Source organism: Cibotium barometz, chromosome 49, assembly GCF_041138505.1.
Source record: "Cibotium barometz isolate CiBa-2024 chromosome 49, ASM4113850v1, whole genome shotgun sequence".
NCBI lineage: Eukaryota > Viridiplantae > Streptophyta > Polypodiopsida > Cyatheales > Cibotiaceae > Cibotium > Cibotium barometz.
The window spans coordinates 252,388-275,686 of NC_141094.1; the positions used below are offsets into that span (position 1 = coordinate 252,388).

The 23,299-nt window shown below is 40.9% G+C and overlaps 2 protein-coding genes across 5 annotated transcripts; both read right to left on the reverse strand.

Annotated features, from left to right (window-relative positions):
- Positions 1-775: 775 nt before the first annotated feature.
- On the reverse strand, positions 776-3,911 carry LOC147610164 (uncharacterized). 2 transcript variants are annotated; one of them, XM_086786274.1, is made up of 4 exons: positions 3,454-3,911; positions 1,794-2,733; positions 1,636-1,681; positions 776-1,484 (listed from the first exon to the last, which is right to left on the reverse strand). In XM_086786274.1, exons 1-2 carry the CDS (start codon positions 3,871-3,873, stop codon positions 1,795-1,797), a joined length of 1,359 nt encoding a protein of 452 aa, XP_086642400.1. In that variant the 5' UTR covers positions 3,874-3,911; the 3' UTR covers positions 776-1,484; positions 1,636-1,681; position 1,794. The 2 variants fall into 2 exon arrangements, with proteins under 2 accessions (XP_086642400.1, XP_086642399.1); XM_086786273.1 differs by having other exon boundaries at positions 782-1,521.
- An 11,211-nt stretch (positions 3,912-15,122) lies between these two features.
- Positions 15,123-17,249, reverse strand: LOC147610165 (uncharacterized). Of its 3 annotated transcripts, XM_086786193.1 has the most exons (8): positions 17,115-17,249; positions 16,812-17,017; positions 16,384-16,719; positions 16,209-16,281; positions 15,977-16,125; positions 15,651-15,885; positions 15,361-15,571; positions 15,147-15,265 (listed from the first exon to the last, which is right to left on the reverse strand). In XM_086786193.1, the coding sequence occupies exons 1-7, from the start codon at positions 17,180-17,182 to the stop codon at positions 15,568-15,570; spliced, it is 1,071 nt and encodes a 356-aa protein (XP_086642319.1). In that variant the 5' UTR covers positions 17,183-17,249; the 3' UTR covers positions 15,147-15,265; positions 15,361-15,567. The 3 variants fall into 3 exon arrangements, with proteins under 3 accessions (XP_086642318.1, XP_086642319.1, XP_086642320.1); XM_086786192.1 differs by lacking the exon at positions 15,361-15,571 and having other exon boundaries at positions 15,123-15,317; positions 15,633-15,885; positions 17,115-17,247; XM_086786194.1 differs by lacking the exons at positions 15,147-15,265; positions 15,361-15,571 and having other exon boundaries at positions 15,684-15,817; positions 17,115-17,241.
- Between the last annotated feature and the right edge of the window lie 6,050 nt (positions 17,250-23,299).

Genomic DNA, 23,299 nt, shown 5'->3' on the forward strand with positions numbered 1-23,299 from the left:
ATTGAGTTCACAACTCAGAGCGAAAAGGACACTCATATCCAGCAGAGTAAAGGAATCACATATCTGTAGATCATGAGAATTGAGTTCCCAGATGCCCAAATATATGATTTCCCTGTAAAATAAAAGTGGTCATTCAACCATCCCGTATGGGCTAGGTGCTGCTATACACAAACGCAAGTCCGTGCTGATTCTTGAACTCCCTGACAAGTACTGCAAGCTGCCAAAATAGAAAATTGCACTCACAGTGTAAATACCAAATCACATTAAGAAAATGAAGAACAAATGTCTCAATGGCTAGAAAGCTCCATAAATCAACACATCTTTCATAAAACCACTGACTAAAAGCCACAAGAGTTGCGAAGGTTCATAAATACAAGCACAGACTACTACAAACACATCCATGTGACAAACAACACTGGATATGTCTTTTACTTGTTGGTATTGCAAGCCATCTCAAAGGGCCCTCTGCACACTTAAAGCCTGCTCCGAAACCGTCTCAAAAGGCCCTCCTCTGCACACTTATAGCCTGCTCTCACAAGTGTTAACACATAAACAAGTTCATACACATCCAAAGGTATACATATAGTCTGAAGCCATCTCAAAGGGCCCTCCTCAGCACACTTATAGCCTGCTCCGAAGCCATCTCAAAAGGCCCTCCTCTGCACACTTATAGCCTGCTCTCATAAGTGTTAACACAAACAAGTTCTTACACATCCAAAGGTATACATATGCTCCGAAGCCATCTCAAAGGGCCCTCCTCTGCACACTTATATAGCCTGCTCTCATGTAAGAGTTAACACAAAAACAAAATCACAAGTTCATACACATCCACAGCTGCACAATTATAGCCTGCTCTCATAAGAGTTAACGCACAAACAAGTTCATACACATCCACAGCTGAATCAGAAGGCTTAGGCCAATCACAAACTTAAACAAGTCAGTGAAGCAATTCCTTGAAACCCGTCAAGTAGGTTTTCTAGTTAGATATCTCTTAAAGAAAGTGAAACTACATGTCTTTGCTGGTTGGTATTACAAAAGCTTCCATGAGACAAACAACATTCAAAGGGTGTATTTATGCTTCGAAACCCTCGCAAAAGGGCCTTCAAAAATGTTGTACATATTGTCTTGACGTTCACCAGCATGAGAAAAAACATCCTGAGGTATAGTTATACGCTTTGAAACCCTCTCAAAGGGTACTACAAAAATGTTGTACATACTATCTTGATGTCCACCCATTGTACATACTATCTTGACCTCCACCAGCATGAAAAAAAACATCCAGACGTATAGTTACATGCTTTGAAACCCCCTCAAAGGGTACTACAAAAATGTTGTACATGCTATCCTGCTTGAAAAACCTTCCAAAGGTGTACATATGCTGTGAAGAGCCCTACAAAAATGATGTGCATACTATCTTGGTGCACACCGATACACATCCAGAGGTATACTTATGCATGATACCTCCACCTGCACTAGCATGACACCTGAATATAAACATAATCACACAAACTGTCGATCGCCCTGCATCACCCAAACAGAATCAAAATATGATTATCAAAAATAACTACTTTAAAGCAATGATACTGGAGGTAAAAAATCACAAAACAGAATGTAAAAAATCACGAAATATGACACCTCAATATAAGCACCCGAAAATACTCTGAATACCCCCAATCCTAGCCTGCATCACCCAAACAGAAATCAGAATACTGTTGTCAAAATGGTTACTTTAAGAAAAAGCTACTGTGATAAAACCACACGACATAAACAGACACATTGTAATCAGCTCTAACCTCAAGGCTCCTCTTTTTTTTGTTTCTCGCAAAACACTTTAACCGCACAACGTTGAAGCCATTCCCGTGATCGATCGGAACAAAAGGCCACCTGTGTAACTCCAGCTCCATTGCGCAATGGAATTTGCAATGCACTTGCCCCTGTCATATCTGGGAAAGGTAGACAAATTGGGCCAATCACCAAATCGCACTTGTGCGCCATGCCCTTCTCTTGCAGATTGTTGATGCAAAACTCTTGCCATTCTCTATTGCTATCGGGGAACCACATGACCTCAAAAGGTCTCTCATTAGGAGAAGGCGGCCTTTCACCCCGAAGAATACTTGCATCCACCCTAAATACGATGACGCTCACGGGATCAAGTTTTCTAGATGGACTCTTATGTAGAGGGTGTTCAAATGCTTGTCTGAGTGAATTTGACACATAGAATGCTGTACCCCTAGAGAATTCATTGGCGCGCAATTTGGGAAGAATGCCCTCATCTCGAAACCGTTCTAAGGATGATGTCCGCGTACCATGGTACAAATAGACATCTCCTAGAATCGATCCCAAGATGTCCGGATCATATATTGCGCCCTCATCCACACATTCATGCCCCACAAATGACAATGACCTTTGTGCTAAAGTCTCTTTCTTTCCCTGGCTCTTTTTAGGAGGGGTGGTGAAACTAGACATCCATACATCGATCGTCTGCACCGAGTCGTTTAATAGCTTCTTCGAAGCAGCACTTAAGCTACTTCCACCTCCGCCTCCACCTCCATCTCCTCCACCACCACCACCACCTCCACCTCCACCTCCACCTCCACCTCCTCCACCTTTGTTACGTCGCTGCTTGAAAACCTTCTTAGGCGTCTCCCACCCATCCTTTGAGTGCCCTTGAACACCTTCCCCTGAAGCCTTTCTAGCCACATATGATGTGTCGATGATGAGATATAGCTTTTCCTAGTTCATAAAAAAAAAGAAAATACATATCAATAAAAAAGATTATATTTCAGATTATATTACACCCACAAGCTATATGGAGCTAGCACAAGAAGAAGTTTTAGACCTTTTCCCACTATGCTTCCCACATTGCCGATTACGACAACACATGAGCTTCTGTAGGCAAGGCGGAGCATACCTAGCTAGGTGCGGTGGGGGGGTGGGGGGCAGGGGGCTGCCGGGTCCCAAGCTAGGTATGTTCCACCTTGCCTACAGAAGCTCATGTGTTCAGCACTATAGGGAAACATAAAGGGAAAGGCCAAATGGGAAAATGCCCAAAATTTCTTGTGTAAATTACTAAAAAAGGGAACAACATATAAAAAACGATTACATTACATATTACATTACACACACAAGCGATATGGAGCTAGATTACATTACACACAAAAGCGATTACATTATAGATTACATTACATACTACATTATAGATTACAATGTTACATTATAGATTACATTACATTACAGGTTACATTACACACAAATGCGATTACATTATAGATTACATTACATTTTACATTACACACACAAGCGATATGGAGATACATTACACACAAAAGCGAATACATTATAGATTACATTACATATTAAATTATAGATTACAATGTTACATTACAGATTACATTACACACAAATGCGATTGCACTATAGATTACATTACAGACAAAAGGGATGAATTGATACCTTAAGGGTTTCTTGGATATGCCCGTCACACACACCGAAGAAATTGTAGAGGCTTGAGCCTGTCCTTTGAACATGCTCCTCGACGATGCCATGCACAATCATTTGGGTGAAGAGAGCTTTTCCATGTCGGTAAGTATAGTCTAACCCTAGCCAAGAGCTGGACAAGACATCCAAGTTATCATCTAGTCTCTCTACCACCTGCGGAGAGAAAAAACGACCCACAAAAGCCAAAATCTCCTCCTTGTTCCGTGTGCAAGGGACACCTTCCTCCTCCTCTGCTGCAACATGGATTTCATCTCTGAGGTGGTTCCATATGGTTAAGGATGAGGGTGGAAGAGTGAAAGCTAGCTTCGCATACTCGGGGTTTAGAAGCTTGCTCAGCTTACTGGCAGCCAAGCCCAAGCGGCCACTTGAAGCCATGAAGGCGTACGCGGGCTGTGCAGAGAATTAAACGCAGAGATTTCTTTTGGTTAAGTAGTTTTGCCTTTTCTGTATGTACTTTTGTATTAAATACCCTTACAAGCACACTAATGTGTTTATTATTGTGATTGTGGGTATCAAGTTTGTTCATGTTACAAGCACTCTTTGGGTGTGTGTGGGGGCAAGGTATCATGATCAATCAATTTTATAAATACCCTTCCAAGTGTAACACTTCTGTTCAGGGTTGCTTTTTGCCGGGCATTTCACCCATTTTTGGGTATTTTAGCCATTTTTTTCGGGTGAAATGTTGCTCTACCCTTCAAAAAATACACTGAAATGTGTAAAAATCTATAAAATTCTGAAATTTTGAAGGGCAAGGGTGCCCATCAAAAATCAACACTGTGTCTGTTACAAGCACTCTGAAGGAGCAATTGGTTTGTGTGTGTGTGTGTGGGGGGGGACAAGGTATCGTGATCGATCCCTGTGTCCAGGTTCCATCCAAGAGAGCACACTTCTTGGTACCAATAAAAATCTCGCAGTACAAAAGAAGAAGGTTATTTGTGTTTTACTTACATATTCTGAATTAACTCTTTTTCTCTAACCATCACTCTCACCTATACTTCCTTTTGTCATCCCAACAATGGCTATCAAACTTTTTGTTATTCAAAAATCCCAAAACCTTCCTAGCTTTTCTACAAATGCATTATTAACCTCACTGTATGAGTTGATCTTTTTACAATAGAAAGACGCTTCTCATTTTGGGTAATTCCTAATATAAAGTCCATTGAGATACTCTTATCATTTACCATGTGAGGTGTCTAATAACCCTTCTTGCACCCAACTTTGGGCTCTAATAACTCCAAGCTCAAGTGAGCTTTTGTCGAGCCGTCTTGACCATCTTCGAGAGCGCCTACCCGGCCCTGGCCACACGACTCTACGACATCATCTGAGTCTCCATTCATGCGCGGGAAACGCAGCGCCGACGACAGGTTTGATCCGTGCATCTTTGTCGGGAGCCATTTTCGACGACGCATAACTTTGTGCTCACAAAGACATTTGACGAGCCGTTTTGATGAGCTTATAGAGGGTTTATTGGAGTATGTTCTAGCCAGTTGTTACCTCCAAATCATCATCCCTTGTGCGCTCAAAATTGATCAAGCAAAATTGCTCAAATTTGACCATGGTGAGCAGCGACCCATGCACCTAGGAGTCAACGGTGTTGTGCGACATCAAGGACCAACTCCATACCTGCAATTTCATCCCCATTAACCTCTGCATGGTCACTTCTAGTGACGATTGGAGCCAGATATGCTCATTTTTCCTCTCTTATGCATGCAAAATTGTGGTTTTGATGCTTGAGAACGATGCACTGATGGCAAATATGCATAATCAAGGCTTTATGATGCTTTAACTGCATGATTTTGTGGGGCAAATATCTCTGCAAATTTCGGTGTTTTTGCTCTCGGTGTTTTTGCTCAAAAGTATGAAATTGATGCACAATTGGTCTTAAATGCATAGCAAGAGGATGTATTGCGCATGTTGGGTCATTGAATGACAATTTTTGGCACTCATATGCAATGTATGCGTGGTTCAGCCACCATCAAATTTTCCTTGTGAACCAAAAGTGCAGAAATTAACTGTGGTTTGAATGCATCAAAAAGGCACACATGCGCACTCATGCTTGATGATTGAGGTCAAATGTATACAAGGAAAGAGCATATGCCTGTGTAAATCCATGTAAATAGCATTTGTGCATGAACTTGTTTATTTGTGAGTGTTATAAAAATTTAAAAAAAAACCAAACCAAACCAAACCAAACCAAAATCATGGACCCAAATGAAGAAATGCAGGACCATGAGGTCCAAGATGAGATGCATAAGCATGTAGTTCAAGAGAGTGATATGGCAAGTTGCTTGGACACCCTCGAGAAGACACTTCAAGCTATTTTGACTCAAATGCAATCTCTCATTGAGGCAAGGCCTATTGACAAAGGCAGGTCTCCTATGGTTCCTGATGTTTTTGAGCATGACCATGACTTAGGGGCTGGCACATCGAATGAGCTAGATCTTGGGCCACCCAATACAAGGGCCCGATGGCAGCTCAAAGACCTCAAGCCGCCAAAGTATAATGGCACGCCCACTATGTATACTGCGGATCCAATCGAGCAATGGCTCTCCAAGTAGGAGCAATGTTTTCACTTGTGCCATATACATGATGATGTGGCCAAGATCCAGCACAACTTGCTAGATGTTGCTCACCGCTCGCTCATCGTTGGTGGCAAGAGATTGAGCAAGACAAGCTTGAGCCTACTACTTGGAAAGATTTCAAAGTGTTATTTTATAACAATTTCGTACCTCCATATGAGAGGAGTAGGGCTCTTGATGCATGGTTCTTTGTGAGCCAAAAGAATTTTTATGTGCAGGATTATGCCAACAAGTATAGGGAAATATTGCTTAAAGTGCCTGAGCATATTCCTGAGTTCCTTCAAGTGTATAAGTTTGTGTTGGGTTTGAAAGAAAGTTTGGGCCCGTTGGTGCGTAAAGAAAAGTGTAGCACTTTGAATGAGGCAATTGAATTGGCCTTGGTGCTAGAGGATGGCAAGAGGTTTCCAAGTTGGGAAGGCCAGAAATCCTCGTGGAGCTGCTTTTCTAGGCCCACAAACAACCCTAACACTAGTCACCATTTTGTGGATGTGCCTAAGGAAAAAGAGGCACGAGAGATCCATATGATCAAGACTTCCGCAGGGGTCAAAAGAAAGGTTTCAGCCATGGCAGAGCGAGCCTTTACCCGATCCCACCTTACACCTCAACAAAGGGAAAAAGCAATGAAAGAGGGCCTTTGTTACGGATGTATAGGACGTCATAAGTTCAAGGATTGTCCCAAGAAGTCCAAGCCAATATGGTTGTAAATCCCTTGAGTGAGGAAGAAGAAGACGAGGAGGAAGACCAGAGTTCAAATTCTGACCTCCTAGTATGATCTTGGCCGTCTCGATAACCAAGAAAGTGCCCACAGAGCCTTATGCTTTTCTATCTCCAAAGGCACAAAAAGGTTATCGTTTTGTCGACAAAGATTTAATTGTCATGAAAGGTTTAGTGCATGGGATGCATATAAGGATTCTTTTTTACACGGGCTCTACACACAATGTCATGAGTTCCAGGCTAGTCAATAAGCTTAAACTCCCTACGCAAGCATTGCAATATAATTATATGGTGGAGTTAGCTGACAGCAGCAAGGGGACCGAGGTTTGGGATCAGTGGGTGGTTGATCTCCCTTTCAAGATCCAGTCCTACAAGGACAGATTGGATTTTGAAATCACGCGCCTAGCAAGGTTTGATCTAGTGCTAGGGTAGCAATGGCATGCTTGGAAAAAACCAATCATTGACTTTTCCACCCATGTCTATCAGTTCATGCATGAGGGATGCCGCTTGTTGATTTGTGGGGAGTCGGACTTCTCACATAAGAAGCTACTGAAGGCAACCAAGATGCTTAAACTTGAATCTTGGCTGCTGAAGGCAACCAAGATGCTTAAACTTGAATGTAAGTATATTTAATTTTATTATATTTTAAAAATTTATAGCGTAGATCCACAGATGGATCCGACAGTGGGAGGAAGCTCCTCCAGCCTTGCTCAAGTTCTTTCTAATAAGATAAGAGCAGATTTTCACGATGTGTTTAAAACTGAACTCCCACCTGGTTTACCTCCACACAGGAACGTAGAGCACAAGATCGAGTTGATCCCGGGAGTGAATCCAGTCACAAGATCTCCTTATAGGATGAGTCTTCAAGAGGAGAACAAGGTCAGAAAGGTGGTGGACGAGTACCTAGAGAAAGGATTGATCCAGTCAACAAGATCTCCTTATAGGATGAGCCTTCAAGAGGAGAACAAGGTCAGAAAGGTGGTGGACGAGTACCTAGAGAAAGGGTTGATTCATCCTAGCTTCTCACCCTTTGCCTCACCTGTTTTGCTAGTCAAAAAGAAGGATAGTTCTTTTAGGATGTGTGTGGATTATAGAGCTTTAAATACAATAACAGTCAAGCATCCTTATCCTATGCCTAGGATTGATGATCTCTTAGATGCTCTACATGGAGCAACCGTCTTTAGCAAGATAGATATAAAGAGTGGTTATCATCATATTAGAGTAAGAGAAGAAAATGTATATAAAACAGCTTTCAGGACTAGATTTGGTCATTATGAGTATTTGGTTATGCCATTTGGGCTAACCAATGCTCTAGCTACTTTTATGATGCTTATAAATGATGTGCTTCGACCATTTATGGGTAAATTCATTGTTGATTTTATTGGCGATGTGCTAGTGTATAGCAAAAGTTTCCAAGAACATGAACCACATCTTCGCACTGTGTTTCAAGATTTAAAGGAAAAAAGTTTGTTTGCTAATCATGAAAAGACTTTTCTTTGTTTAACTGAAATTGATTATCTTGGTCAGATTGTGTTTGCGGACGAGATCAAGATGGATTTTGGCACGGCTAGTTTCGCTGAACATTATGGCTTTGAGATGCTTCCTAGGTCTCTCAGGCTTTTACCGCAAGGTCATAGATGGGTACTCTTTTATTGCAGCACCCATGACTAATCTTTTGCAAGGGCAGGTTGATGAATGGACCTCTACGCAACAAGAAAGTTTTGAAGCTTTGAAACAAGCTGTTTCAACAGCTCCAATTCTTAAGATTGTGGATCCAAAAAAATTGTTTGTCCTAGAAACAGATGCCAGTGGAGCTGTAGGGGCGATTTTAAACCAAGAGGGTAGACCCATTGCTTTTGAGAGTAAGAAACTCTCTCCACCAGCACAGCAAAGATAGGCCGTTCATGAGCAAGAATTATATGCGATAATTCATGCTTTGAAAATCTGGCGACATTATCTCTATGGTGCTCAGTTTACTGTGTTTATGGATCACCATACTTTGAAATTTTTTGCAATCAACCCGACCTTTGAGGCCGTCAAGGTTGGTGGGCCAAATTAATGCAAGAATTTCACATGGAAATTCAATATAGAAAGGGTCAAGATAATGTAGTTGCGGACGCATTATCTAGAATTATGTATTCTATGAGCTTTACCATTCTAGAAAGCTCATTGCTTCAAGAAATTAAGGAAGCACAGCTAGAGGACCCATTTCTACAATCCATTTGGTCTCAGATCGATCCCGCTATAACTAATAGTGATGAGCTAGTGCCATCTGACCCATCACATAGACCATTGTCAAGTTTGCTTTCAAATTTCTCGATGGAGAATGGATTTCTTAAACAGAAAGGAAAGATATGCGTTCTTGGTGCACGGTAACTAAGGACAAAAGTACTTCAAGAAACCACGATAGTCCTTGTGCAGGCCATCCTGGTATTGACAAGGAATCCCAGCTTGTTAGAAGGAAGTTTTGGTGGCCAAATCTCACGGAGATGTCCACAAGTATGTCCAACAATGCTTTTAGTGTCAAGTGAATAAAGCAGAGAGAGTTAAGGTGCTTGGGTTACTGAAACCTTTACAGATTCCAGAACATAATTGGCAAAGTATATACATGGACTCCCTAGAACCCAAAGAGCAAAAGATACTATTTTGGTGATAATGGATAGACTGAGCAAGATGGCTCATTTTATACCTACAAGAAAAAGTGTGGAAGCTCCACAAGTTGCAGAACTGTTCATCCAGAATGTCCTTAGAATACATGGGTTACCTACATCCATCGTATCGGACAAGGATGTTAGATTAACGGGATATTTTTGGAGGCATGTTTTTAGTCATCTCCACGTTTCCCTAAATATGAGTAGTGGTGACCACCCCGCAGACTGATGGTCAAATGGAAAGGGTCAACCAAGTACTCGAGGATATGTTGAGAGCCTGTGTGTTCGAGAGGCAAACAGATTGGGGCAAGTATTTGCCATTAATGGAATTTGCATATAATAATAGAACTCTCAAAGTGACTGGGTTATCACCTTTTGAGATGAATTATGGCATGTCACCTTTAGCACCTGCCACCATAGGTACCTCAGAGAAATGCCCTAGTGCGGCAGAAATTCTTAGCAAGAATGCAACAAAATTTAACCTCAGCCAAGGCAAAGATGCAGCAAGCAGCTGACAGAGCTAAGTTCTATGCGGAAAACAAAAGGTCTATACGAACTTTTAAGGAAGGAGAACGAGTGTTTCTCCTCGTTCCTTCAAAATCCACCTCGTTATCCACCGAGAAGTGCCCTAAGCTCTCACCATTTTTTTGTGGACCTTGGAAGATTTTCAAGAAGCTTAGTGATGTGGCATATCAGTTGGAGTTACCTCCTCATTGTCGTGTTCATCCAGTGTTTCATGTTAATTAATTAAAAAAGTCTGTTTCTAAAGATGATAATCTAATTGATGGAAGTGTTTCACTGCACGAACAAGAAACGGTTGACCATGGTCTGGACAAGATACTACATCGAAGGGAGAAACAGCTTCGAAACCTCACTCTTCGAGAGTTTCTAGTTGCCTCGAAGGGTCTACCTCTGACGGATGCCACTTGGGAATCTGAGGTCCTTGTCAAAAAACACTTCCCATAGTTAAAGGGGGAGAGAATGTTACACTTTTACAGGCTAGGCGTTTCATCGTGGGTCACAAGATTCACCGTGCTCTCACCTAGATAGCCGACTTAGGGGCACATGACTGGGGTCTAGCATCCAAGGGTCAAGCTCGGGGGTTATGCATCGCCACCTAGGACTTGGGAGGAAGGGACAAGAGCTAGGGGCTAGAGGTTCGCGAGGGCAACGCGCAAGGCCCAACGTGGGAACAACCTCTAGGTGCCTTAAATGTAAGTCAAGGGAAGGAGTGCTGCATAAAATGGTTGGGTGGAGAGTTGATTAAGCCTCTTCTTTTTCATTTTGAACACATGCATGTTCATGTTCATCTCCCACTTTAGAGTACTCCTATTCAGCATCTTCTTCATCTTGAACAACACTTTCGCCATAGCTTTTCTATGGTAGCTTTTTCTTTCACCTACCTCTCACAATGCACACACACACACACACATATATATGTGTGTGTGTGTGTGTATATATATATATATATATATATGTGTGTGTGTGTGTGTGTGTATATATATATAATGTGTGTGTGTGTGTGTGTGTGTATATATAATGTGTGTGTGTGTGTGTACACACACACACACACACACACTATCATGTGTGTGTGTGTGTGTGTGTGTGTGTGTGTGTGTGTGTGTGTATATATATATACGTATGTATATATATATATACATACGTATATATATATATACATACGTATATATATATATATATGTATGTATATATATATATATACGTATGTATATATTATATATATATATATATACGTATGTATATATATATATGTATATATATATATGTATATATATATATATATATATACATATATATATATACATACGTATATATATATATATATATACATATATATATATACATACGTATATATATATGTGTGTGTGTGTGTGTGTGTCTATATATATATATATGTGTGTGTGTATGTGTGTGTGTGTGTGTGTGTATATATATATACATACATACATACATATATGTGTGTGTTTGTGTGTGTGTGTGTGTGTGTGTGTGTGTGTATATATATATTTATATGTATGTAAACTTTGTGTTCTTCTATAGTCTTTGAATAAATAATAATATCATCAAAGAACACCCCCGTGTATGCCCTATGTTTTCTAAAAAATCTTTCCATTAACCTATTAAAGGTTGCTGGAGCATTTGTGAGACCAAAGGGCATAACTATGTACTCATACAAACCAAACTGCGTGCGGAAAGCAGTCTTGTTGATGTCATGAGGTACAGTTCTAATTTGATGATAGCTGCTTTTAAGATCTATCCTACTAAAGTAAGATGATCCTTGCAGCTTATCAAAAATATCCTCTATACGAGGGATTGGAAATCGATTTTTGATTGTGTTCTTATTTAGTGCACGGTAGTCCACACACATACGATAGGACCCATCTTTCTTTTGCACTAACACAGGGGAGCAAAAGGGAGACGAACTTGGCCGAACCATCCCCTTCTCAAGTAGCTCATTTACTTGATATAATATCTCTTCTTATTGAGCACGAGAGACACGATATGGGGGCCTGTTAGGAGGTGCACTACCAGGCACTAACTCAATCCTATGGTCATCTTCACCTCTTGAAGGTGGTAATTCATTAGGGATAGAATCTGAAAAACAATCACTATATGCTTGGAGAAAAGACATATAGTGCATTTCTTCATTTAAATTCACATTAGTATTAGCTGTTGCAAAAGCCTCTGTTCCACCCACAAGAATTGGTATCGACATACAAGGTAAGAATGGCTTTCAAATTCACAATATATCTTTACTTGATAGAGGTGTGATGGAGAACTTAATGTCTTATCAAACTTGGCATTTTCTTGGCAAGCCAAAGCTTGATCCTGCACTCGAGTTTGTAAGAAGTTCACGCAACACTGCTGGTGAATGTATCGGAGCAATAAACGTTGTTTTGAGCATAAACCCTCACTCCGAAAGCGGAAAGTTTTTTGTCATGTCTCCAAGTCATTTGCATGAGGAAGTCGTACTTGGTAGGTATTGGATGGCGCAACGTCAATGCTATAGAGGAATAACTAAGCTTCTTCTATCGACACCCAATGACAAAGAAATGAGCATGAGTGTTCCACTTGTGCTTGATCACCCAACAACATTTTCAGGTGTTCCAAATGCTCAGGAGTCTCAAAGATGTAAGTCCAAGGCAACTACAAGTACATACGTGGATAAAGGGAAGACAAGAGCCGAGCAAAGCCAACAACAGATATCAAAGAATCAAAAAGCAATATGGGTGCCTCGAAAGCTGATTAAAGCACAAGAGGGTCAATAGTTAATGTGGGTGCCGAAACATTTGTGTCCAACACAGAAAACTTTACCCCCTCGTGACACAACAAAGGTAACTAAGAAGAAACAAAAAAGGAAAAAACGGTAGCCCGGATCTTGCAAAAAGTCAAGGCAATCAACAAGGCCATGGTATGCTACAAAACATCCAACTACTCAAGTTTGGGTACCAAAGGAGCTTCTTGCTGCATAGCAAAATTCAAGACTCAAATGGATCCCCAAGAAGCTTAGGACTTTAGTAGCAAGCCAACCAATAAGAGTCCTACCATCTAAACAAGAGAAGTCTCCGACAGAGTTACAAGTGCCAACAACTCGGTGGATTTGGCAACCAAAAGTAACTGTGATGGCCACGGAAGCCAACAACAATGACAAACAAAATGACCATCAACCAAAAAAGGGGATGAAGCAAGTATGGCGGAAGAAAGTGCCAGTAGTAGTAGTAGCAGTAGAGATGAACACTACCAAGACACCTAGAAAGGAGGAAACAATCAAAGGGAAAGAAGCCTTAAAGGAGGAGGCAACCACTAGTAAAGAAAGGACAACATCTGCTTCCCCTCCTATCAAGCTTCCAAACAACTCCACGACTTGTGACGGATCCAAAAGGGATGAGACACCAACCTCGATCCCTCTGCTTCAACTTCTACAATATGTTGCGGTCTTAGTCACACATCGACATCGAGCATCACGACAAGAGCCAAAAGGTTAGTAATGAAAGTGACATGAGTGCACAAGCCTCGATAGCAAAAGCCCTTGGACCGAATTGCTCTAGGACCCGCTTTACTTGCACCGCATAATTCTTACCCATCCATTTTACTTCAAGCATGATAGGGCCACATTACAAGGCCTTGCACAGTCACTGTTTTAACACCCCATGCACGCACAGGTAAAAGCTCACATCTGTCGAGCCCCATGACTTAGAACAGGTGTGGGGGAAACCCTAAAAAAGCAGGCAAAGCTAGAAATATGTCCCACAGGCAAAAGGTGACCTAAAACACAAAAAACAAGCATAACAAGGGCTTCAGGGCGTCTTTTTTGAGAGTCAAAACATACCTAAGGAAGTCTACTAGACATGCAGAACAAGATGGTATTATCAAACACCATCACTATGAATCAACTAAGAAATCGCGATTCCTTAGCTGTCAACATAATGGGGGTATTTGACATCATGGCTGTGATGAGCACATCAATTCTAAGCTATGGTTGTGCTTTGGCCCAAAATGAACTTCAAAACCTTATTTCTTTTTATTCATTTGGTATGCAACTATGCTCAAGCTGGAGAGTTGAGCTAATATGTGTGTCGCTCATACTGGATGAGATGAGCATAAGAGTCAAAGTCTAAGTTACTTAAGTGTCGATGGAGTGGCGGAGAATAAACACTCATGCACTTGTGCACAATAAGGAGAGTGGAGAAACCTCGACATCAAATGCCCTTTTACGAGTAATGGCAGCTATTGGAGCACTTCCAAGTGCTACATGTGCTACATTTACTTTTAAAAGAACCTATCATAACTCTTCTCTTACACAGCATATTGTTTTTATTGCATATTCTGTGAATGCATACTAGGGTGTCCCAACCTTGGACACATGAATTAAGCACTTTTAATTGCTTCCACCCATGCACAATCAGAGTGTGATTTTTTAGTGAGCTTTATGGTGTGAGCTTTTTTAAAACTCAAGTGAGCTTTTTTAAGACTCAAGTGAGCTTTTGGAAGCATTCACAAAATTGTGTGAGTTTTTGTTAAAAAATTATGTATAGGTAAATAATCTTAGAAGATAACCATTTGATCCACCTTAAGAATTTTTTTTGCATACAAGTAAACAATCTCATAGGACAAATATCAGATACATATGTACATAGACAGTTGAATAGATAGGTACACTCAATCTTGAGGATTATGTCACATTTTTCTTATCAAAGATTATGTCACATGATACATTAGCATAGAGGAATATAGTATCTTTGAATAATTATTGCATGTTGAAAAGAACCCTCTAAAAAATAACATGACGATTTCATTGCCTTATTCAAGAATAATTATTTACAACTAAAAACTGTTTGTTCACGAGGACAAAAACCCAAAAGAAAAAAGCATTTATGCCCCCAAACCAAAGAAGTTATAAGAAGGACTTAGGTTTGAGGATGGCATGACACAAGATCAATACCTTTCTCAAGTCCAAATCCATGACTATGGATTAAAAAACCCTTGGGGGGGCACAAGGGAAAAATCCATAATCCCTATAACTTCTAAGTTACTGCATTATGAAAGTGTTTACAATAAAAGACCATAATAGTCAACCAAATACAAAGCATGTGAAATGAAAATGTTAACGTAGCTACTAATCCTCCTCCTCCACATGACCACACACTTTCTTCTCTAGACACTCGAACGATGCAAAAAAAATCGCACTCCATCATCAAACAGTGGCGCATATCCTCGGCACAAGCAGCTCCCAATCCACCACACCCAGCAAAAACATCGATCACATGATCATCATAATACGTGAATGTCGCCAACAACCAACTGAAAAATATAAATATACAAAAAGATAAATTAGCAGGGCACATGAAATACTCTATGTCAATTCAAAGATATAATTGTATAGCCTCCACTAGTACCTGAAAAATGAGCTGGTGCGTTCAGCTCCCCCTCGAACCATATCCCCATCTACACGAGTGAAGTCGCTATCCACTCGCGCGCATTACCTTCTGTGATGTAGCTCTTTGTCGACGGAAATAAGATCGCTGATATCTCCTCACCTGCATTTCTATCGTAGTGGGGTACACTAACAGAATTGCGATAAAAGAGCCCAATTGTAAGGTCCATCACCTACCAGTTGACACTTCCTAGAAGTCAATACCATATAACATATGGAAAAATACAATAATACTTAGCTAGCTATACACACCTGCTCTCCTGTATCAGGATACAAATATCCACCCCATCACACACAAGTGTCCAAGAGCGGTGTAGTTGCAAACTAAAGTTTTCAGCATACTTCACTATCTCGCCCAAGTGATGGGCGAGAGACAGGGTGACAAGGAAACCCTCATCGGCCAAATGTGCGTCAGCTATCTGCATGACTCCTTTAACCAAAGAACTTGTAAAGTGATTCCACATAGGCATGCTAGGAACAACTCCATCTAGGCATTATATGAAAAATACAATACTACTTAGATCAATGAATGCAAGTAGCTATAAATTATTAAAAGCAAACGTTTGGCAACAACATACCTGCACCAACATCATGGATACCATGCACATGCATGGAGGTAGGAAAATCAACAAAGATTAGGCGAGCCACATATTCAGAGGACTCACCACGAATATGGTACATACGTTCCACAGAACTTCCATGAGTTCTTTGGAACCAATTTTCAATACTGGGTCAACGACTCAACACAAACGTTAGAATCATGCATATATTAAAGACCAATGTACTAGATGCAAATGTGAGAGGTCGCACCAATTCCATGCATAATCATCAATAGCTTCTACATCAAGGAGGAGCACATCCACAAACGTGGCAAACCGAACTCCTTTCCAAAATAACCAACAAAAAAACTAAATTATGGGATGGACATTCACATACAATCAGAAAACTAATCTCATTAATGCTTTTTTATAGCAGAGTTATATACCTGTGGCTCGTTTAGTAGGCATTCTCTGGGAAGAGGGACGTGCTAAAATAGATTCAGAGATAGCAGACCTCGATATGCTAGTGCTTGCATGTACAACCGGCCTGCTAATGGTAGGACTAGGCAAGCTCTCCTTGTCTTCCTTTTCTTCAAGTATTGGGCGTTCTTTGGTCACCTTCTCTTTTCCTTTCTTAGAAGTAGTCTTAGAGGTCACTTGTGGAGTCTCTACCTCTTTTCCTTTCTTAGAAGTAGTATTAGAGGTCACTTGTGGAGTCTCTACCTCTGTTGAAGGTGTAGTGGCCACATTTCTAACTAATGTAGGGTTCTCCTCAAGAAAACCTTTGTGCATAATCATTTCTCCATAGTTAAAACAAAAACACATTGTAATATTTTAAATAAATTCAATATGGCCAAAAGTAAACTTTACTTACGTGCATGCATTTGCTGCTCACTTTTAGGCACAACACCTAGGGGATACTCCAGCCACCATGGACAATGGGCACACTCCCATGCGGTGATTCCTCTCTCAACCAAGCTAGGCGAGAACATGGAGTACTCATCCTTGGGATCAACCCACTCTAAAGTCTCAAGTGGTAACTCAATAATAGACGAATTTTCTAAGCAATATCCAAGCCACCTAATATGCATAAATCAATGGTAAATATCACATAAACAAACAAACATTCTAATGAATAATTTATTATGACATGAAATCTGAGATATATTTTTAATACCTGTAGACCAATCTTTTAGTTGAAAATGATAATTCGGGCATTGCCACACTTTCAGCTGCACTCTTCATGCAAGTGAGAATATGAGAGAATGCCTCCACTACATGAATCTTCCGTTGAGCTTTGTACCAAGTCTCAAACGTAGTGGGTAGCCACGGTCCCACGACCTCAAACTTTGCAATCAAGATGCAGGCCTCATTAAACATACTGTGCCAATACAACTCGTGTCTCATGTATGCTCTCATTCGTTTATAGTCACCAAAATGTGAGGCTTTTGGATCTTTAGCCTTTATAAGAGTCATCAGACATAAAATTTCCTTGCGTTTAAACAAGAAAATTACAATGATATTGAAGTGAAAAGGAAACTTACAATGATAGATGTCATCCAAGTGAAAATGTAGGATACTCCGCTGATTTTAGGAAGGACGTGGCGGCAAAGAAAACCGTGACCGGCGGAGAAACTACGTAATTCTAGAGTGGAATTACGTAAGTATGACGCTGGTAACAGAATTCGCTAATAGCTAGATCAATGCATTCTAGCTCTACCACATGGTAGAGCTAGACCTCAAATGCAATTCTAGCTCCACCACATGGTAGAGCTAGACCTCAAAGCATTCTAGCTCTACGATATGGTCTAGGTTGGATACAGCTCTACCATGTGGTAGAGCTAGATCAAATGCAATTCTAGCTTCTTGGTTCTTGTCATGTGAAGTAGATCTCTTCTTGGAGTAATTGATTTTGTTGATCTGCATGGTACACAGCTAGATCGATGCATTCTAGCTCCACCACATGGTAGAGCTAGATCGAATGCAATTGTAGCTCCTGGTTTCTCGTCACGCCAAAGATGAGCTCTGTGGAGTCACTGTAGTAGCGATGTGGGAAGAACAAGCTCCTGAAGTATGTCTCTATGGACACTTCCTCCAGTAATGTCCTTTCTGTCCACAATTGTTACAATAACATTGCGCCAGCAAAGCATCACGCTCTGCCACAGTCTGTAACGGAGGAGAGGCTGCGGCTGGAGGTGGAGTAGCTCAAGGAGCAGCCTGTCGAGAAGCGTTGGAGTGTTGATTACTGGGTCCGGATCGAGGTTGCTGAGGTGGTCGAGTAGGCTGGACCGAGAGAGCCTCAGTAGTAGTAACGGATGCCGCCCTTCCTTGTTGTAATCCTCCTTGGCACACTGAATCATTGCGATCTTCTTGATCAGTTGGACTTGGGGAACAAACTCGTCCCAAGTGATCATGGTCAACCTCCCGGAAGTAATCAGAGAGGTGAAAAAAACGGAGTAGCTTGCCGGCAAGTGCAAAGGCAAAGTGATCGCCATGTCCTCCTCCGAATGCTGTCCTCCGGCCTGCACGATCTGATTATAAAGAGTCTCCATCTTGTTGATGTGATCTCGCATGCTACTCGACTTTGCAGGATCAAGCAAACAAAGTTGTATCTCCCATGCAACTCTCTTCATGGGTGTGACTCGATCATGATTTGCGGCAAGCTTGTCCCACATCTCCTTTGCATTCTTGATGGTAAGAATTGACTGTAGAGCTTCATCCTTGCAGTTTTTGATAATGAAAGATCTCACCTTACCATTGATGCGACTCCAGATGTAGTGTGACGATTCGCATCCGCCTTATTCGACTCTGGGATGGAATCCAAAACGAACTCTTGCAACTCGTAGGAGTCCAAGACCGAAAGCATCCACTCCTTCCAAATCCGATAATTCTTCACGCCGACGAGGTGAGATTCTCGTGGGATGAGAGGGAGAGATGCAATCTTCTGCTCCGTCTTGTTAATGAATGTGTCATAAAAGCTTTGGACATCATCTTCTTCTTCGTGGTGATCGGCGGGTGACAAGGCGTTCTCTGATGTAGTCGACAATCGCTTGATAAATCAAGTCCGAAACAGCCTCGAACTTCCACAAAAACGTAGTCAAGTGTAGCTTCACCAAATCCACTCCAAAACTAAAAAAAAAACACAGCCAAATCAGCCCCAAACTTCAAGTAATTCACAGCCGAAAATTACTCCACCAAAACCACTCCAGTCTTCGAAAAATCGAAGCCGACAGTAGCCACGAACTTCGAACAAAACGCAGCCAATGTAGAAGGCACCAAATGTACACAGCTAGATCGATGAATTCTAGCTCCACCACATGGTAGAGTTAGATCAAATGCAATTCTAATAATCGGTTTTGTTGATCTGCACGGTACAGTGCGAGATCTATGCATTCTAGCTTTACGATGCATTCTAGCTCCACATGGTAGAGCTAGATCTCAAATGCAATTCTAGCTCCACCGCATGGTAGAGCAAGATCTGAAAGCATTCTAGTTCTACGATGTGGTCTAGGTTGGGGATACAGCTCTACCACGTGGTAGAGCTAGATCAAATGCAATTTCAGCTTCTTGGTTCTTGTCATCATGTGAAGTAAATCTCTTCTTGGAGTAATTGATTTTGTTGATCTACATGGTACACAGCTAGATCGATACATTCTAGCTCCACCACATGGTAGAGCTAGATCGAATGCAATTGTAGCTCCTTGGTTCTCGTCATGTGAAGTAGGTCTCTTCTTAGAGTAATTGGTTTTGTTGATCTGCATGGTACATAGCTAGATCGATGAATCCTAGCTCCAGCACATGGTAGAGCTAGACCAGAAATGCAATTCTAGCTCCACCGCACATGGTAGAGCTAGACCTCAAAGCATTCTAGCTCTACGATGTGGTCTAGGTAGAACACAGCTCTACCACGTGGTAGAGCTAGATCAAATGTAATTCTAGCTCCTCAGTTCGTGTCATGTGAAGTAGGTCTCTTCTTGGAGTAATTGGTTTTGTTGATCTGCATGGTACACAGCTAGATCGATGAATTCTAGCTCTGCCAGATGGTAGAGTTAGATCAAATGCAATTCTAATAATTGGTTTTGTTGATCTGCATGGTACATAGCTAGATTGATGCATTCTAGCTCTACTACATGGTAGAGCTAGACTTCAAATGCAATTCTAGCTCCACCACATGGTAGAGCTAGACCTCAAAGCATTCTAGCTCTACAATGTGGCCTAGGTTGGATATAGCTCTACCACGTGGTAGAGCTAGATCAAATGCAATTCTAGATCCTTGATTCTTGTCATGTGAAGTAGGACTCTTCTTGGAGTAATTGATTTTGTTAATCCGCATGGTACATAGCTAGATCGATGCATGGTAGAGCTAGATCTCAAATGCAATTCTAGCTCCACCACATGGTAGAGCTAGACCTCAAAGCATTCTAGCCCTACAATGTGGTCTAGATTGGATACAACTCTACCACGTGGTAGAGCTAGATCAAATGCAATTCTAGCTCCTTGTTTCTTGTCATGTGAAGTAGATCTCTTCTTGAAGTAATTGATTTTGTTGATCTGCATGGTACACAGCTAGATCGATGCATTCTAGCTCCACCACATGGTAGAGCTAGATCGAATGCAATTGTAGCTCCTTGGTTCTCGTCATGTGAAGTAGGTCTCTTCTTAGAGTAATTGGTTTTGTTGATCTGCATGGTACATAGCTAGATCGATGAATTCTAGCTCCAGCACATGGTAGAGGTAGACCTGAAATGCAATTCTAGCTCCACCACATGGTAGAGCTAGACCTCAAAGCATTCTATCTCTACGATGTGGTCTAGGTAGAATACAGCTCTACCATGTGGTAGAGTTAAATCAAATGCAATTCTAGCTCCTTGGTTCTTGTCATGTGAAGTAGGTCTCTTCTTGGAGTAATTGGTTTTGTTGATCTGCATGGTACACAGCTAGATCGATGAATTCTAGCACCACATGATAGAGCTAGATCAAATGCAATTCTAATAATTGGTTTTGTTGATCTGCATGGTACACAGCTAGATCGATACATTCTAGCTCTACGATGCATTCTAGCTCCACATGGTAGAGCTAGACCTCAAATGCAATTCTAGCTCCACCACATAGTAGAGCTAGACCTCAAAGCATTCTAGCTCTACGTGAAGTAGGTCTCTTCTTGGAGTAATTGGTTTTGTTGATGTGTATGGTACAGAGCTAGATCGATGCATTCTTGCTCTACCACATGGTAGAGCTTGACCTCAATGCATTCTAGCTCTATGATGTGGTCTAGGTAGAATACAGCTCTACCACATGCATTCTAGCTCTACCATTTGATCTACCTCTACCACATGGTAGAGGTAGATCAAATGCTCTACCACATGGTAGAGCTTGACCTCAATGCATTCTAGCTCTACCATTTGATCTACCTCTACCACATGGTAGAGGTAGATCAAATGCAATTCTAGCTCCTTGGTTCTTGTCATGTGAAGTAGGTCTCTTCTTAGAGTAATTTGTTTTGTTGATGTGTATGGTACACAGCTAGATCGATGCATTCTTGCTCTACCACATGGTAGAGCTAGACCTCAAAGCTTTCTACCTCTACGATTCTAGCTCCACCACATGGTAGAGCTAGACCTCAAAGCATTTTATCTCTACAATGTGGTTTAGGTAGAATACAGCTCTACCACAGTTACATTCAACCTCAGCCGGTTACATTTATTGAAGTCTACCTCTACCACATGGTAGAGCTAGAAGAATGCATTCTAGCTCCACCACATGGTAGATCTAGATTTCAAAGCATTCTGGTCAATACATTTATTAATCTTGCTCTGCCACCTGGTAGAGATAATATCCATTGAAAAACTAGCACTAGAATACTTTGATGTCTAGCTAGAATGCATTTATCTAGCTCTACCATGTGGTAGAGCAAGACTAATAAATGTATTGAGAGCTTCAAGATGGAAATACTCTTCATCTCCTCCACAATGTTTTCATGGATACATATTGTGATTTTTGAATATGATATTTTAAGTTTTTTTTAAAGAGTACAATAACTATAATTAACAATTGTGGTTTTTGTTGCAGGTGAAAGATGTCTCAGAAAAGAAAAGTGGTGGAAGTTCCGGTCAGTGCTAACTTTGCCTCTGCCTTGCTGCTGATCAACAACGACAGTGGTACTTAGATATTTGGGGTCTTCAGGGTTCACAATTCAACAAAATTCATCTATTTGTTGCTAGTGATGTGGGCGTGGATACTTTTGAGGATCTAGGACCAATGACTCTATCTTATATTTCTGTAGTTGATTCTCATCTCGATATTGAATGCATAAATATTGGGGTACCTAGGATCCATGAGTATCAACTAGATCCCAAGGCATTTAGTATTGAACGAATGGTAACAGATAAACAAGATACTATGTTCTCTCGAGGGTGGAAGTTAGATTGTGCAAGTCAAGAAATAACTCTTGAAGAGTTTCAAGCTTCCATTGCTTATTGTGTGAAAGGCAAACAAAAAAAAGAGAAAATGCCCTCTAAAAATCTAGTTCAAAAAAAGGCAAAAAGCAGTATAGGCTTTATGGATGTAGATGAAGCAGTTCTTAAATCTATAGTAGAGAAAACAAGCTTGGAAAATTCAACAAAAATAAGATTTGTAGATCCCAAAGTTTTGGAAAATGAGGTGCAAAAGGCACTAAAGAGTGATACAGGGGGTATGGAAAAATACTCTAAGTATTTTCCATTCAAGTACAAAGAGTATGAGATCCCTGTAGATCACCTGATCACTATAACTCCCGTCAAACAGAACCTCACCGTGTGGATGAATGCGTGTTATTTTTTGGTGCAAGTGCAAACAGGCTAGGAGCGTGTGCATACTTGATGCCTGTAAAGAATGCTGGCAACAAGAAGAAAGGAATTCCAATGAAACTAAGTGAGGTAACATAGGAGAAACTCACTGAGTATTCATATTGGATTATTGATGGCCAACATTCCAACCAACATTCCATCTATGCTGCAAAATTCTTACGGTATCAAGAAATGAAAAAAGATGGCCGTGCTCAAGACCTGATACAAGTGTATGAAAAAAGGAAGGCTCGAATTGTTGTAGATCCAGAGCCACAAGTTGCGACGGCCATATCTGCTATAGCTAATGATGAAAAGGCCCAATCATTATATGTCAAACAACCATACTATGATGTCTTGCAGCACTTGAGGAGTCAGTGGATCTTCAATAATTCTCCATCAAGGCTAGCATTTGGAGTAACAGAGGGCTCATCATCTCGTGTAGACTGGGATGTATGTCCATATCCCTTGCTCTCTTATAATTATATGTTTTAAAAAATACTTGATTTTGATCTTTTTTTTCTTTTGTTTCTTTGCAAAA

Bases quoted from the DNA above. Each gene is read 5' to 3' on its own strand.
- LOC147610164 (XM_086786274.1), bottom strand. From the start codon at position 3,873: ATGGCTTCAAGTGGCCGCTTGGGCTTGGCTGCCAGTAAGCTGAGCAAG. The intron at 2,734-3,453 runs GTATCAATTCAT...TTTATGAACTAG, and splicing joins ATATCCAAGAAACCCTTAAG to GAAAAGCTATATCTCATCAT.
- LOC147610165 (XM_086786192.1), bottom strand. From the start codon at position 17,182: ATGAAGAGTGCAGCTGAAAGTGTGGCAATGCCCGAATTATCATTTTCA. The intron at 16,720-16,811 runs GTAAGTAAAGTT...TTATGCACAAAG, and splicing joins TGAGCAGCAAATGCATGCAC to GTTTTCTTGAGGAGAACCCT. The intron at 16,126-16,208 runs GTGCGACCTCTC...TCGTTGACCCAG, and splicing joins GATGATTATGCATGGAATTG to TATTGAAAATTGGTTCCAAA.